Below are 17,942 nucleotides of genomic sequence, written 5' to 3'. Positions count from 1 at the left end.
AGACCAGTGTTTGGTCAACCACATGGCTCTTCTCTTATCAGAGTTACTCAAGGACCCAAGCAGAAGAAGCAGTCACAATTTCAAAGAGTAACTTAGAAATCTGGAAACTTTCACAATGGCAATTGGAGCTTCCTCCAGGAAGTGAAAAATACCGTTTGTTGGTAAGTTAGTTGCACAGGCCTACTCAGTCAAACCTGGCCAGGAAGTGCGGTGCTACCATATGCCCAGAAAGAAAGAGGAGTAGAAATATTTGGAAAAGTCTGTTTACTACCATATTGCTTTATTTCTAAATAAACTTGTATTAAGGCTTCATAAAAATCACACTAGCATAATTGCTCTTTATAAAATCGAAAGGAAGAAACTTACCTGAAGTACATTGGGGTCTCCTTTCACATCAAGCAAATCTTGAGATACCAGGAGAGGCTCGCTCTTCTCACAGCTCCCCTGGCTGATGAGCGTGTCCGCGTAGTTGGGCTGCGGGAAGATCACGTGGCTCGTCCGCGAGCCCGCGGTGAGGGACACCTCGTGGGAATAGGTCTGCAGGAAAGCCCGCACCCCGTCCACGCCCACGAAGTGCGACGCGGGCACGCTCGCCAACCCGCCTCCCGCAGCCTGGAGCAGGCGCAACTTGTGCCAGCGCCGCATTCTGAGCGCCAGCAGCACGATGACAAAGGCGAGAAACACGCATGAAACTGTGGTCACGGCCACCACCAGGTAAAGTGTGACATCCGAGACGTCCGAGTCGTGGAAGGGCTCCAGGCTGTCCAGGTCGGCCAGCACGTCTGGGATGCTGTCGGCCACGGCCACGGTGAGCGTGACGGTGGCCGAGAGAGGGGGCTGTCCGTGGTCCTGGACGGCCACCACGAGGCTCTGCTTGAGCGCGTCTCTGTCCAGCAGGGCCCGCGCCGTGCGCACCTCGCCCGTGTGCAGCCCCACGGCGAAGAGCCCCGGCTCGCTGGCCTTGAGCAGGCGGTAGGACAGCCAGGCATTCTGTCCTGAGTCCCTGTCCACCGCCACCACCTTGGTGACCAGGTAGCCGGGCTCTGCGGAGCGGGGTGCCAGTTCTACACCGGTGGAGCCGTCGGTGGGGAGGACGGGATACAGGATCTCGGGTGCGTTGTCGTTCTGGTCCAGCACGAACAGGCTCAGTGACACGTTGCTGCTGAGCGGCGGGTCCCCACTGTCGCTGGCGGCCACCCGTAGCTGCAACTCTTGGAATTGCTCATAGTCGAAGGATTGCAGAGCATACAGGATGCCAGTGTCCGCGTTGATAGAGACATAGGAGGACAGGGGTGCCCCCTGGAGGGTGTCATCGGTCAGTGCGTAAGTGATGCGGGAATTGTCTTCGCTGTCTGGATCGTGAGCCGTCACTGAGAAGATGGAGGCTCCTCTGGGATTGTTTTCGGGAATGTAGGCGGAGTAGGAGGCATGAGGGAAGGAGGGCGGGTTGTCATTGATGTCCGCCACACACAACGTGATGTGAGTTTCCGCGGAGAGCCGTGGACTTCCCCCATCTGTGGCCCTTATAGTGAGGTTATATTCAGACACCTGTTCTCGGTCCAGGGATCTGGCTGTAACTAAGCGATAATACTGGCCTATTGATTTTTCTAAATTAAATGGTAGATTTCCCAGAATAAAAACTGTGACTTGCCCATTCTGCCCAGAATCTCGGTCATGCACGTTTATAAGTGCAATTTCTCTTCCAGCAGTTGCCTCTTCTGGGACTGAACCTATGAAAGAAGTGATTGTAATTTCTGGGGCATTGTCATTCACATCCAGAACTGTGACTAGAATCTTAGCTCTTGAACGGAGACCTGGTCCATCTTGTACTTCAATTTTAATTTCATAGAACACAGCATCTTCATAATCTAGACTTTTTAATATTGATATATCCCCAGTCACTGAATTGAGGTCGAAAATCTGAGCCATTCTCCCAGGCATTTTATCTAGAATATAGGACACTTGAGCATTGAATCCTTCATCAGGGTCGGTGGCATTCACTGTGAGCAGCCGAGTGCCTGCCGGCATGTTCTCCAGAACACTTACATGGTATTCGGGCTGAGTAAACATTGGTGGGTTGTCATTTGCATCCAGAACTATCACTTGGATGGATAAGCTGCCAGAACGGACAGGGTCACCACCATCAGAGGCAGAGAGGATGAGTTGGTGAATCTTCTTTTCTTCCCTGTCCAGGGCTTGCTCCAGCACCAGCTCTGGGTACTTGGTCCCGTCAGAAACACTCCTCACAGAGAGGGAAAAGTGGTCGTTGGGGCTGAGCTGGTAGTTCTGCAGGGAGTTCATGCCCACATCTGGGTCAAATGCAGTCTTAAGTGGAAACCTGGTTCCAGGATCTGTTAGTTCAACAATTTTTACTTCCAATTCCTCTGCTAGAAAACCAGGAGCATTATCATTAATATCCTTAATTTCTATTTCTACTTCAAAAATTTTCAATTTGTCTTCAACTAGGATGTTAATATTCACCAGACACGGCGCGCTCTGAGCGCAGAGCTCCTCCCGGTCTATCCTGCCCGCCGTGATCAAGCTGCCGCTTCGCGGGTTCAGCGCGAAAAGCTGCGTCCTACCTCTGGAGACGATGCGGACTCCGCGGTCCGCCAGCTCCCAGGGTTCCAGCCCCAGATCCTTGGCGACGTTGCCCACGATGGAGCCTTTGTCCAGCTCCTCCGGCACCGAGTACCGGATCTGCCCAGATCCCGTCTGACACAGCGTCCCCAGGAGTGCGCACAGCAGGGCCAGGGCTCTGCCGTTTCGGAATCTCAGGCAATTGATCATTTCCTTTTTGCTGAGTTATTTTCTGTGAAGTTGGTTCCAGTGCCTCACAATTGACTCCAATCTTATTTCCTCAGGGAACTAAACGTTTCACGTATGTAATTCATAGGTCACAGACCTGGGCAAACGATGGAATGCGTTTTGTAGCAGCCCCAGATCTTGTGAGTCTGATTTTCTATCTGTGTTTTAGGAACAAAGAAATGGTGGACTAGCTCTCCAGCGGCGTTTTCCTCCTTGATTGGTCAACAGCGACGCTCAGAGGCCCAATGGTTTACAGCACATTCTCAGACGAACCCAAGCACTTAAAAAGAAAAAAAGTTCCCCAACACCCCAAATCCTTTTTGTCAGAGATAACGGGACTAGGGTTTATTTCACCCAAGAGGTTTGACAGATGTGAAAGGGGGTGACTTCAAGTTAGCCTCCTTGGGAAGCCATGCACTAAACAATGCTACAAATACTGCTCCAAACAGGGTGGAGTAATTGTTTTGAAGTATTCTGACAAAGTTTAAGAACCACACAGAAATATCAGCCACATTTACAGGTTATACATCTTGAAGTTTGTCCTTGATAATCCTGACATCTTAGTTTCAATATCTGTTAGTAAACTATTCATCAAACAGGCACATAATTGGGTGCTGCCTATGTCAGACAATGTCAGCAGTGATTTAAGATGAACAATAGGGACACAAACACATGCACACAGAACATATGAGCATATAAAAGTAACCAGGGAATTGCAGAGCAGTGAAATAACCACTATAATGGGGGAAGCCAATGGTAGGGACCTCAACTCAGCCATGGAGGTTAGCGAAGGCTTTCCCAGGAAGTAAGAAAGGAGTGAATCAGGCAAAAGCCCTGGTCGTGAGAGTGAAGAACATGACAATGCCTAGATAAGAGCGAGAAGTACAGACCCCCAGGATATTGAAAGCAGTCCACTTTGCCTACATCTAGAGTATGAAAGTTTTTAAATAAAAAAAAAAACCCACACACAGCTGAAACTAGTAGAGAAAAAAACTTTAATCTTATATCCCAGAGTCTCTTTTCCTGTATTTATTTTTCCCTCCAAGCACAGAAATAGAAATACATTTGTCATTTTGATCATGATACACTCCATATACCTATGTATAAAGCATTTATTTATTCTTGTGAAGAATTACTACAGACACTAAAATGGACCCTCTCTTTAATTTTCCTTAGCTTGGGCTGCTTCATTATTTTATTTACAAGTAAAGATGGTGTGACATACTTTCCCACAATGTGTTCAAATTTTACCTCATGGAGAATTATTTAATAGTGATAAACATAATAGAATACACTATCTCAGATACATTTTGCCTTATCAGATATTCCTAAATATAATAAGGAATCTTTTCAGAAGTGATGACATCATTAGATACAAGACTTAGTACATGATTACTACCAAATCAGAATAAAAAATTCATTCTGTTACATAGAATGTTAGTGTGTTCTCTGTTCTTAAATATATAGCTAACATTTTTAACAGCTGTTATGAGTGGGAAAACTTTGGTAAGAGAATTATACAAAGAGAATCTTTAGGAGCAATTATGTAATATGGTCTCCGAAGCCCATGTATCTTTTCTTTAGGAAAAGCTATACTAAGGATATTTATTATTTTTAAGGAAAAAAGTCAGTATGGTCCAGATATGACAAAAATACAAAGTAACAGTAAAAAGAAGCCTGCTTACTCTTACTCTCCCAATGTATTATAGATCAAATGACAATCAGTCACTTCTTCAAGGAACACTTAGCTACTTTAGAGGTTGATAAGATTTTTCACTAAGCAGAGATACCATAACATACCTTTCTGAAACACTGTGAAGGATGTGTATTCCTATGTGTATTTCCATCTTTTAATAGTGAAGGAGATGTAAAAAAGTAAAAGAAGAACTTCACTTCCAAACTGAAGGAAAAATTAAGACAGTGAGAAGGAGAAAGCAACTAAGGCATCTCACTATTCATAAAGATTCAAATATGAAATATAACAATTTTAAATTTTAAAGGAGGGACTTGAATAAACGTAATATCTAACATTCAATTCTTAAGGGAGAAAGAATTGTTGACTGGGGTCGATGAGATGATTTGCACAGAGGTAGGAAAGAAAGTATGAAAAACCAGATACTCCAGTCCCTAATGTTGTGCTCTTTTGATAACCTAAATATCATCTTCAACTACTAATTTTTTATTTAAACTCATTACACAATGAGTCTAGCCTCTCCTAATCTTTTACTGGAATTACTTAGAGATAATTCAACAGAACTCATTTCCTAAAAATGGGATATATGCTTAAGGAAATATGAGAAATAGAAAAGATAGACTAAACAGTGGAGACAGCTACATAAAGTAAATCAGAAAATTTATTTTTTTTCAAAATAGGTCAAATTGTACTGTGAAGAGTTAGTTTACCTGAGAAAATGTTTCTTCTCCTTGACCTTGAAGTAGAGACTGAGTTGCTGATAGAAAATCCTTCTTCTCACAGCTCCCCTGGCTGATGAGCGTGTCCGCGTAGTTGGGCTGCGGGAAGATCACGTGGCTCGTCCTCGAGTCCGCGGTGAGGGACACCTCGTGGGAATAGGTCTGCAGGAAAGCCCGCACCCCGTCCACGCCCACGAAGTGCGACGCGGGCACGCTCGCCAACCCCCCTCCTGCAGTCTGGAGCAGGCGGGACTTATGCCAACGCCGCATTCTGAGCGCCAGCAGCACGATGACAAAGGCGAGGAACACGCATGAAACTGTGGTCACGGCCACCACCAGGTAGAGCGTGAGATAGGACTCGTCGGGGTCGGCGGGGGTCTTGATGCTGCCCAGGTCGGCCAGCACGGCTGGGATGCTGTCGGCCACGGCCACGGTGAGCGTGACGGTGGCCGACAGGGGGGGCTGTCCGTGGTCCTGGACGGCCACCACCAGGCTCTGCTTGAGCGCGTCTCTGTCCAGCAGGGCCCGCGCCGTGCGCACCTCGCCCGTGTGCAGCCCCACGGCGAAGAGCCCCGGCTCGCTGGCCTTGAGCAGGCGGTAGGACAGCCAGGCGTTCTGTCCTGAGTCTCTGTCCACCGCCACCACCTTGGTGACCAGGTAGCCGGGCTCTGCGGAGCGGGGCGCCAGTTCTACACCGGTGGAGCCGTCGGTGGGGAGGACGGGATACAGGATCTCGGGTGCGTTGTCGTTCTGGTCCAGCAGGAAAAGGCTCAGCGACACGTTGCTGCTGAGCGGTGGGTCCCCGCTGTCCTTCGCGGTCACCCATAGCTGCAGGTCTTGGAACTGCTCATAGTCAAAAGAGCGCAGGGCGTATAGCACTCCGGTGTCAGAGTTGATGGAAATGCAGGAGGAGAGGGGTGCTCCTTGAAGGGTTTCCTCAGATAAGAAATAAGTTACATGGGCATTGTCATAGCTGTCGGGGTCATAGGCCACCACGGAAAAGATGGAAGCACCTCTAGGGTTGTTTTCAGGAATGTACGCAGAGTAGGAGGTGTGAGGGAAGGTGGGTGGGTTATCATTGATGTCTGTCACCTGCAGCAAAATGTGAGCATTTGTGGACAGAGGTGGGTTCCCTGCATCTTGAGCTGTCACAGTGATGTTGTAAGATGAAATCTCCTCCCTGTCCAGAGTTCTGGTTGTAATCAGGCGGTGGTAATTGTCCACTGATCTCTCTAATTTGAAAGGAAGATTTTCGAGGAGTGAACATGTGATAAATGCATTCTGCCCAGAGTCTCTGTCATGTACATTGAAAAGCGCAATTACAGTTCCTGCAGGAGAGTCTTCGGAAACTGAACTAGTAGCAGAAGTCATATAAAATTCTGGGGCATTGTCGTTCACGTCCAGAACTGTGACAATTACCTTCGTTCTGGTCAGAAGGCCCGGGCCATCTTGAGCTTCAATATCAATTTCATGGAATTTGGCATCCTCATAATCTAGATTTTTAATGATTTCTATATCTCCAGATGTAGATTTAAGGTCAAATATCTCTGAGTTTTTTTCAGGGGTTTTCTCTAGAAAATATGCCACTTGAGCGTTGTATCCCTCGTCTGCGTCAGTGGCGGTCACCGTGAGAATTCGGCTCCCTACGGGCACATTCTCCGGAACATTTACACGGTACTCGGGCTGCGTAAAAACAGGCGCGTTGTCGTTCGCATCCAGCACGGTCACTCGGATGCGGGAGGTGCCGGTTAGCGCCGGGGTGCCCCCGTCCGAAGCCAGGAGAATCAGGTGGTGAACCTCCTCTTCCTCGCGGTCCAGGGCGCGCCCCAGCACCAGCTCGGGGTACTTGTTTCCATCCGCCCCGTTTCGCACGTCAAGGGAGAAGTGATCATTTGGGTTGAGTTCATACTTCTGGAGAGTGTTTTCTCCTACATCCGTGTCATGCGCACTCTTAAGAGGAATGCGGAATCCCGGGGTAGTAGTTTCACTGATTTTCAGTTCCAGTTCCTCTGCTCCAAAGCGAGGGGCATTATCGTTAATATCTGTTATTTCCACCTCTACTGAATAAATATTCAGTTTATCCTCCAGTAGTATGTTAAAGTTCACTAGACACCGAGCGCTCTGACCGCAGAGCTCTTCCCGGTCTAGCCTGTCCGCGGTGATCAAGCTGCCGGTTCGCGTGTTCAGAGCAAAGAGCTGCGTCCTACTTCTCGACACGATGCGGACTCCGCGTTCTGCCATTGCCAGGGGCTCCAAACCCAAGTCCTTGGCGATGTTGCCCACGAAAGAGCCTTTGTCGGTCTCTTCAGGCACCGAATAGCGCATCTGCCCAGCCCCGGCTCCCCACAGGGATGCCAAAAGGAGGCACAGCAGGTCTAACCTTTCGCAGCGTGGGGGCTTTGCCTGAGCCGCCATTTTCTCTCTGCCGCAATCTTTTCTCCGAGTCAAGTTCCAGCATCCAGTACAGATTCCAATCTCTATTCCTCAGGGTCCGAGGGAACCAGCATTCACGGATCTAGAGCACTGTGGAGAGATCTAGCGGACTGCTGGGCTGAGTTTCTTTGCGCCCCGAAGCTTTCCCGGCCAAATTGCTAGCCCTCTGGGTTGCGGGAGCCGGAAGATTGATTGGATGTCTCGCTGCCTCCTGCCGTTTAGGCGGTCAACAGCGACGCCCAGAGGTCTAACTAACACCTGCACCCGCTCAGACCGAGTGATTTGCTCGCCAATGTCCGCCTTGTGACTTTCAAGGTGCTTTAAAGAATCTGACAGTTCTAAGATATCTTAGAAGTAGCTCTTTCCTCAGGAATCTTTTTCTCAGCATTAATAAGAATGGTGTAAGTGTGACCTTAAATGATAGTGGCTACCGAAATATTATTCAATGCTCAAGGTATTAATCGAACCGGGCACAGCCTTGCCCCAAACATCTTCCACCTCTTATTTTATACGCAGAGACAGTAAGATCATTTTAAAAATATAAGATACATTATCTTACAAAGTTATATCTTTTGAAATTCTGTGCTTGATGGGCTTGATTTAAACCTGTATTTAAATTATTCAATCATCAGATATTATCATGTGCCAGATATTTTGCTTGATGCTAGGAATACAAATGGTACATCAGATCGGTACAAACTTCAGTAAGTTAACAGCATAGCAGAGGACATAGGAAAGTAATCATAATCTTATAACAGAGTATGATCACTGTTGTGGTGGGAAGCACTGGGTGAAGGGGGAATACATAGGAAGGGCATAGATTTGGAAGTCAGGAAGAACTTTCCCAGGATGATTCCTAAAGGGTAGTGTGGTGGTTTGGAGCTTTATGTATCCCAGAAATACATGTTCTTAAACTTAATCCATTCCCGTAGGTGTGAAAGCCACTGTAAGACCTATTGATGAAGTTACTTCAGTTAAGGTGTGGCCAACCTCAATCAGGATGGGTCCTAATCTTATTACAGGAGTCCTTTATAAGCAGAATGAAATTCAGACATACAGAAAGAAAGCCATGGAAACCAAGAAACTGAAGGTCAAAGGAACCAGGAAGAGAAGGGAGAGCCTAAGAGAGGTTGCCATATGCATTGCTGTGTGACAGAGGAGCCCAGGACCAAGGATCACTGGCAGCCAGCTCCAGAACACCAGTTTTGTGGAAGAAAGCATCGCCTCGGTGATGCCTTGATTTGGACCTTTTCTTAGCCTCAAACTGTGAGCTACTAAATGCCCATTGTTTAAGCCAACCCATTGCATGGTATTTGCTTGAGCAGCCAAGGAAACTAAAACAGGTAGGATTGGATCAAGAAAGGCTGGCATAGTATTCTAGAACCTCCGAATAAATGCCTGAAGATGAGCGGAAGCATGGAACATTAAGGAAACTGAAAGTGGTTCTATTGGCTAGAACAGGAAACAGTTTTATAATCACATGGGAAATCAAGTTATTTGAAGTTGTCAAGTGTGTCCCTGATTTTAGTGCTTTCTAAGGGTACAAAAATGCAAAATAGTGGGTCTCTTTTTGTTCCCATTTCATCTTATGTACTTATGCATAATATACTTGCTCTTTCAAAATAAATTCTGAAATATTTCAAGTATACAAGTGAGTAAAGAAAATAATATAACTGAAATCTGTGTATATACAATTCAACTTTATCTGATCTTAACATCTTAATGTTTAATTAAGATCAGCTTTTAAACTTTTTATTTTGAAATAATTTCAGGCTTAACAGAAAAGTTGAAAAATAGTACAAGGAATTCCCATATGCTGAAGAGTATTACCCAATATTACCCCAAATGTTAACAACTTATGACATTTGGTTTCAAATTCTCTTCCTCTCTCTCTTCCTGTTTTTATTTAAGTATATAGGACTACAACAGAGATGATGTTGGATCCTTCTCAATACACCATATCAAGAGGCACATGGTGTCTTTGTCCCATTACTGCTAATGTTAACTTTGATCACTTGGTTAAGGTGGTGATTTCTAGGTTTGTCCATCATAAAATTACTATTTCCTCTTTATAATTCTTGAGTATTTTGTAGGGAGGTACTTTGAGTCTACGTAAATAACTTGTTTTTAAACAAGCTTTCACCATTGATGATGCTTGCTTGAAACAATCATGGCTGTAGTTTTTTGGAGATCAATTTTTAAAAAACAAACCTACAGGAAAAGAAGAATCCTTCTAGCACCACTCCTTCATTACAATCCCATTCCCCTTCTCTCAAGATAATCGCCATCCTGGATAAAGCATTTATTATTCCCATGCATGTTTCCTTTCCTTGCTATGTATTCATGTAGCCATAAAAATAGATTTTCCCTCTTCAAATGAATAAAAATAGTATCATGCCATACTTATTTTGCAATGTACTCTTTCCTCAACATAACATTTTTTATATTTAATTATGTTGATAATGTTCATTTTTAAAGCTTTATTTAAACTTAAAAAATAAAATAACTGACAAAAGGCAGCTCAGTATGGAAGCATCACCTTAAAAAATCCTGTCCAGGTACATTTATCTTTTTCAGTCCCCCAAACAAACTCAATTGTTTTTCAGTGTTCTGAAATTTGAACAAATGAGCACAGATTGGTCAAATGACATGACCAAGTCTTCTTGTTAATGAAAAAATGAAAGAAAAAAAAAGCTTGATCATATTCACATCTCATAAAACTAAATCCAGTATTCTTTTTATTTTACCTTTAGCATTGAAACATTCTGCCTTTGCTACAAAAATATTGCAATATTATTGTTAACTATAGTCTTTATGTTACATTAGTTGTATTTTCCCCATGGATCACCATATTCATAATACCTTGTAATAGAGAAATACTCTTGTATTTTTATTATTAATCACAATTCCCATCTACCACCAAAATTACTATATTATACAGTCCCTAGATTATCCTCTAGCTGTCTTTCAAATATCGTTTACTTCCCTAGATTACCCCTTTCAACAATGATCACTTTTATGAATAAGCAGTGTTAGTTATACTGATTATAATGTGTTACCATCACCTCTATCCATTTCCACTTACTTACAATCAACTTTATTAAACATTCTACATACATTCAGCATCAACTCCACTTTCTTAACCCACATTCTGTCTCCTACTTACCATACTCTATAATTTAAATCCGTAAATTTACTCATCATATTTAGTTCATATCAGTGAGACTATACAATATTCATCCTTTTGTGTCTGGGTTATTTTACTCAACATAATATCCTCAAGGTTCATCCATGTTGTCATAAGCCTCCCAAGATCATTTCTTCTTACAACTGAATAGCATTATATCATATGTCTATACCACACATCATTTACCCATTCTTCAGTTGACAAGCACTTAGGTTGTTTCCATCTTTTAGCAATTGTGAATAATGCTGCTATGAACATCGTTGTGCAAATATCTGTTTGTGTCCTTGCTTTCAGTTCTTCTGAATATATTCCTAGTAGCAGGACTGATGTTTGATACGGCAGTTTATATATTTAGCTTCCTGAGGAACTGCCAAACTGTCCTCCACAGAGGTGACACCATTTTACATTCCCACCAACAGTGAAGGAGTGTTGCCACTTCTCCGCATCCTCTTCAACACTGGTCTGTTTTTTTTTTTGTTTTTTGTTTTTTGCTTTTGTTTTCTGTTTTTAATAATGGCCATGCTATAAGGCATGAAATGATACTTCATTGTAGTTTTGATCGGCATTTCCCTAATGCCAGGGATGTTAAACATCTTTTCATGTGCTTTCTGGCCATTTGTATTTCCTCTGGAAAAAATGTCTATTCACATCTTTTGCCTCTTTTTAATTGGATTGTTTGTCTTTATCATTTGAGTTGTGTGATCTCTTTATGTAACATGGACATCAAACCCTTATCGGGTATGTGGTTTCCAAATATTTTCTCCCATTGTGTAGGCTGCCTTTTAACCTTCTCAACAAAGTAATTTGAAACACAAAAGTGTCTAATTCTGAGGAGGTATCATTTATTTATTTATTATTTCATTGCTCACGTTTTGGGTGTAAGGTTTAAGAAACTACCACCTACTACAAGATCTTGAAGATGTTCCCCTACATTTTCTTCTAGGAGTTTTATGGTTCTAGCTTTTATATTTAGGTCCTTGATCCATTTTGAGTTAATTTTTGTAAAAGGTGTGAGATAGGGGTCCTCTTTCTTTCTTTTAGATATGAATATCCAGTTCTCCCAGCACCATTTGTAGAGTTGACTTTTCTGACCCAGCTGGGTTTGACAGCCTTGTCAAAAATCAGTTGACTACAGATGTGAGGGTCTATTTCTGAACTCCCAATTTGTAACCATTGATCAGTCTATCTTTATGCCAGTACCATATGGTTTTTACCACTGTAGCTAAGTAATATACTTTAAAGTCAGAAAGTGAGAGTCCTCCAACTTCGGTCTTCTTTTTAAAGATATTTTTGACTATTCAGGGGCTCTTACCCTTCCAGATAAATTTGATAATTGCCTTTTCCAAATCTGCAAAAAAGGCTGTTTGAATTTTTATTGGAATTGTGTTGAATCTGTAAATAAATTTAATCTAGTAGCTTTCTTGTGTTTTTTTTTTTTTTGGATTTTCTAAGTATAAGATGATATCACCAGTGAACAGCGAAAGTTTTACTTCTCCTTTCCCTATTTGGGTGTTTTTATTTCTTTTTCTTGCCTAATTGCTCTAGCTAGAACTTCCAGCACCGTATCTAATAACAGTGGAGGGAGTGGGAATCCTTGTCTTGTTTTCGATCTCAGTGTGAAAGTGTTCATTCTTTCTCCATTGAATGCAATATTATTTGTGGGTTTTTCATGTATGTACTTTATCATATTGAGGAAGTTTCCTTCTATTCCTATCTTTCAGAATATTTTTTTAAATCAAGAAAGGATGTTGTATTTTGTCAAAGGCCTTGTCTACATTGATTGAAATAATCATGTGATTTTTCTTCTTCAGTTTATTAACGTGGTATATTATACTGATTGATTTTCTTATATTGAACCACCCTTGCATACCTGGTATAAAACCCACTTGATTGTAGTGTAAAATTCTTTTAATGTGCTTCTTTTTTTTTTTTAAGAAAATTTTATTTATTTATTTATTTCTCCCCCCTCCCTCCATTGTCTGCTCTCTGTGTCCATTTGCTATGTGTTCTTCTGTGTCTGTTTGTATTCTCATTAGGCAGCTTGGGGAACTGATCCTGGGACCTTCAGGAGTGGGAGAGAGGTGATAATTCCCTTGCGCCACCTCAGCTCCCTGATCTTCTGCATCTCTTATTCTTTCTCCTCTGTGTCTCTTTTTGTTGCATCATCTTGCTGCGCCAGCTTTCCGCGTCAGCCAGCACTCCTGCATGGGGCAGCACTCCACACAGGCCAACACTCTGTGTGGGCCAGCTCGTCACATGAGCCAGCATGCCTTCACCAGGTGGCTCTGGGCATTGAACCCTGGACCTCCTATATGGTAGATGGGAGCCCAATTGTTTGAGTCACATCCTCTTCCCTTAATGTGCTTTTGGATTCAGTTAGCAAATATTTTGTTGAGGATTCTTACATCTATATTCATTAGTGAAATTGGTCTGTAATTTTCCTTTTTTCATAATACCACTACTTGGCTTTGGTATTAGGGTAATATTGGCTTCATAGAATGAGTTTGGGAGCATTCCCTCTATTCAATTTTTTTTTTAAGAGTTTGAGCAAGATTGGTATTAGATCTTCTTTACATTATAGGTAGGATTCACCTGTGAAACTATCTGGTCCTGGGCTTTTCATTTTGGGGAGTTTTTTGATGACTCTTTCAATATCTTCACTTGTGATTCGCTTGCTGAGGTCTTCTATTTCTTTTAGGGTCAATGGGGTTGTTCATGCATTCTAGGAATTTGTCCATTTCATCATCCTTGTCTATTTGTTATCATGCAGTTGTTCATAGCATAATCTTATGATCTCTTTTATTTCTGCAGGATCAGTGGTATTGTCCCCCTTCTTTCTAATTGTATTTATTTGCATCTTCTTTCTCTCTTTTCGTCAGTCTACCTAAGGGTTTGTCAATTTTATTGATCTTCTCAAATAAACAACTTTTGGTTTTGTTGATTTTCTGTATTGGTTTTTTATTCCAAATTTCATTTATTTCTGGTCTAATCTTTGTTATTTCTTTCTTTCTGCTTGCTTTGGGATTAGTTTGCTATTCTTTTTCTGGTTCCTCCAGGTGTGCAGGTAGGTCTTTGACTTTAGCTCTTATTTTTTTAATGTAAGCATCAAGGGCTAGGAACTTCCTTCTTGGCACTGCCTTCTCTGTATATCATGAGTTTTGATATTTTGTGTTCTAGTTTTCATGCATCTCAAGATATTTATTGATGTCTCTTGCAATTTCTTCTTTGACCCACTGATTATTTAAGAATGTTTTGTTTGATCTCTATGTATTTGTGAATTTTCCCTTTCCCACCTGTTATTGATTTCCAGCTTGCTCTTTTTTCTTTTCTTCTTTCTTTTCTTCCTTCCTTTCCCTTCTCCCTTCCTCTCTCCTTTCCTTCCTTCCCTCTCTCTCTCCTTCCCTCCTTCCCTCCCTCCCTTCCTTCTTTACTATTGCATACACTGAGGCAATGAACACTGGACATGTCTCATCATGTACAAATTTCTCTAGGTCTAGGATATTAACTTGAAAATGGAATTGCTGGGTATAATTGTATGCATATTGCTTTGGTTACCTTTGCTGTATAATAAATCACCCACTAATTTAGTATCTTAAAACAACATGGTTTCATTTGTTCAATATTCTTCAATATGGGCTGGTATCAGATTTTTCAGTTCTTCTGCTGGCCTTGTGGCATCATTGGAATGGGGGTCATGTGGGGACTGGCTTCAGCTGGTGTGCTGAGACTTCAGAATGATTCTCTTCTATGTAGTCTGGTGACCTCACTTTTCACATGGCCCCTCCATGTAGTTTTCCCACATGATATCTCCAACAGGGAGAAATTTAGGGCTTCCCAAAATACAAAAGCAGAAGCTGTTGGTACTTCTTAAGTCTTAGCTGGAACTGACAGTTTCATTTATGCCACATATTATTGGTTAGAGGGAGTCATAAAACCAGCCCAGATGGAAAGGGAGGGAACTGTAGAAGGTATGAATATTGGAAGGAGTGGCTTATTGGGGGGCCACCAATGTAACACAGTTTGAATATCAGTAGATACTGCCAAATTGTTTTTCAAAATGATTTTAGTGACTTACACTTTTGACAACAAGATATATTTCTCTATCCTTGCTAAACTTTGGTACTGTCAGGCAAATAATTTTGTCAATGATGAGTATAAAAATGTAACTCATTTTTAAATGTACATTTTTATAATTAATGGTGAGGGTAAACATCTTTTCATATTTACTGGTTATTCTCCAGTGACTTTCCTATTCATATCCTTTGATTCTTTTTTCTTCTTCAAAAATTTTAATTTGGGGAAATTCATTATGTATTTTAGATAAAAATTCTTTGTCCTTTATAGAGGCTACAGCTATATTTCCCTGTTTCTGCATTGTGTTTTCACTTCATTTATGGTGTCATTTTTATAAAGAGGCTTAAATTTTAATATTGTTCAAATTATTGTTTCTCTCCCATTATGATTTGTGATTTTACCATCTAGTATATTCTAAAATTATGATGTTAGCATCTGTTTTCTAAAAGCTTAAAAGTTTCGTTTTTCACTTTTCAGTCTTTAACTTTCGTTAAATTAATTTTTCGTATTGTGTGAAGTAGGGATATATATATTTTTCACACAAATAACCAGCCATCCCAGAAGTATTTATTATTTCTTACTCTCTGATTTGTAATGCCACTTTGCTATAGATCAAATTGCCATATATATGTGGCTTTTTTTTGGTGGGCAATTTATTCCTTTTTCTTTGTCTATTGCCATGGCAACATACTCTGTTTAGCTTCTATAACTTTATCTAACAGGGAGATTTCCTCCAATTCATTTTTTTCTACAAAATTGTTTTGACTTTTCTTATACCTTTGCTATTCCATGTACATTTTAGAATCACTTAGGAAAAATACCCTTGTCTTTTAATTGGAATTGTGTTGAATTTATAGATTAGTTTTGGAGAGTTGACAAAGTTTTAATAATCTTTTGATTATGCATGTCTTCTTCAATATTTTTTGTTAATTTTTTCTATGAAGTTCTTGAATATGTTATTTTGTATGGCACTTTATAGTTTTTTTGGTCTTGGGGAATTGGGCCTTTTGTTCTTCTTTATTTTTTTATTCCTTGTTACTGGTGAATAGATAAACTATTGATTTTTTATATGTTGATTACATATTCTGCAATGTTATGGAACTCTTTTATTAGTTCTAATAATTTCATTTATATAGTCAATTGAAATTTTCTAAATAGAAGAAATGATGTATGCTAAGAATAATTTTGTCTTTTCCAACCCAATTTACATACCTCTTATTTAATTTTCTTGACTATTTACATTGGTTAGTTCCACTTGTAATTTCTGGAGATGATATAATAGACACTGCTGTCTTGTCCCTCAGTGTTAGTAAGAGTGCTTCAGATTTTTAGTGAGAGTGCTTCAGATTTTCACATTATGAATGACATCTTCTTTGTTTTTGACTGATACTCTTTATCAGGTTAAGGAAATTTCCGCCCATAACTAGTTTGCTAAAAGGTTTTAATCAAGTGTCAAATGTTCTCAAGAGCTTTATGCTGACTCTGTTGAAATGATGACATGGTTCTAAATATTTAATCTATTAATCTGGAGTTTCATATTATTCAATTTTTAAAATATTGAAGTATCCTTGAATCCCTGAGATCAATCCTATTTAGTCACAAACTTTAAGTATTATCTTTAAATATGTAGTGGATAGGATTTGTTAATATTTTAATGAAGACTTTAAATCAACATTAATTTATTTTCAATATTTCAGTGTAATTTTATTTTAGGCATGTATCTTATAAGCAGAATATAGGCGGATTTTTAAAGTTATACAAATTTGTCAATTTCTGTCTTTTAGTAGGTGAATAATATGTAAATACATATTTTGTGGTTACTTATATATTCTGATAAAATGTTAAAATACCGTAGACTTTTTTGTCATTATGTTTTTATCTTTAAAAATGTTTGCCTTTTGTTGGATTTTACATTTCTTTTTTTACATGTGTTAGTTTGGAATATGCATTGGATTCTATTCTTTATTACTGTTACATTTTAACATATTAACTGCCTATTTTCCATCAAAGCCCTTAAGCCATTGAATATTCCAATCCTCCTCTTAAAGCAAAGCACAACACACAATCTCCACTTGTTATTGTTGACAAGCATTTTCGTGTAATATTTTTTAGTATGCAAAAAAAATCAGTTATGTTTACAGTGAGCAGGTAATTAAATTTCACTACATATTTTCAATCTATTCTCACTATTCTTTCTTGTATTTGAAACCTTATTTTAGGGATCACTTTTCTTCCTGCTAAATTCATCTTGTAAATGCTTTTTAACAAAAGGCTTTCACTAATTAGCTCCTAATCTTGGAATATATGAATATATCTCTATGTATTGCCCTCACTTGTTTCCAAAACTATATTAATGTGTTTAATTAGTTCTTACTAAAATGTTGGTTTAAATGCCTGTACAGTTCTAAATTGCTTTTTATTGTTTAACACTTCAAAAACACTTTTCCATTGTATCTAGAATTAATTGCCACTAATTAGAAATTTTCTGTCAGCAAACTTTCATTATTCTGTAGGTATTCTGTTTTGTCTCCAATGGCCTTTAAGAATTTTTCTTATTCTTGTTGTATGTCAAAGTGTGGATTTTTATTTTTATTTTCTGTTTGGTAATGAGATTATACTCTCAGTACTTCCATTGTGGATTTGCTCTTATAATTTAAAATTTTGCTTTGTGATATTCTCTCCTTTTTTGTTCCTCTGCAATTTTAATTGCATGTATGTTGGAACTTTTACATCTGTTTTTCATTTCTTAATGGCAGTTTTATAAATTTATTTTAATGTTATTTTTTATTATCTTTTTTAAAAAAGATACCTAAATCATACAAAATGTCATATTAAAAAATATGAGGTTCCCATATACCACATTAATGGTCTTTTTTTTCCCCATTAATGATCTTTTAATTCTGTGTTCTGGGCAAATTTCTCCAACAATCTTACAGTTCACTAATCTTATATTCAATTGTGTCCAATCTGATTTTATCCCAATTATTGAGTATTCCTTTTACTTTAATAGCTATAATTTAATCAGTTT

General features: G+C 40.1%; 1 protein-coding gene across 3 annotated transcripts in view; it reads right to left on the bottom strand.

Annotated features, from left to right (window-relative positions):
• Positions 1 to 17,942, bottom strand: part of LOC101435103 (protocadherin gamma-C4) — a 182,200-nt gene that overhangs the window by 159,493 nt on the left and 4,765 nt on the right. The window contains exon 1 of one of the 3 annotated variants that reach the window (XM_071210273.1): positions 5,212 to 7,871. The exons of 1 other annotated variant lie outside the window; for it this stretch is intronic. In XM_071210273.1, the coding sequence (XP_071066374.1) occupies positions 5,212 to 7,635 (2,424 nt within the window). In that variant the 5' untranslated portion in view covers positions 7,636 to 7,871. Of the gene's footprint in view, positions 1 to 366; positions 3,001 to 5,211; positions 7,872 to 17,942 lie in introns of those variants that run through there. One more of the 3 variants, XM_071210274.1, reaches the window with a different exon arrangement.

Source organism: Dasypus novemcinctus, chromosome 2, assembly GCF_030445035.2.
Source record: "Dasypus novemcinctus isolate mDasNov1 chromosome 2, mDasNov1.1.hap2, whole genome shotgun sequence".
Classification (NCBI taxonomy): domain Eukaryota; kingdom Metazoa; phylum Chordata; class Mammalia; order Cingulata; family Dasypodidae; genus Dasypus; species Dasypus novemcinctus.
This window is presented reverse-complemented; position numbering and strand designations above follow the sequence as displayed.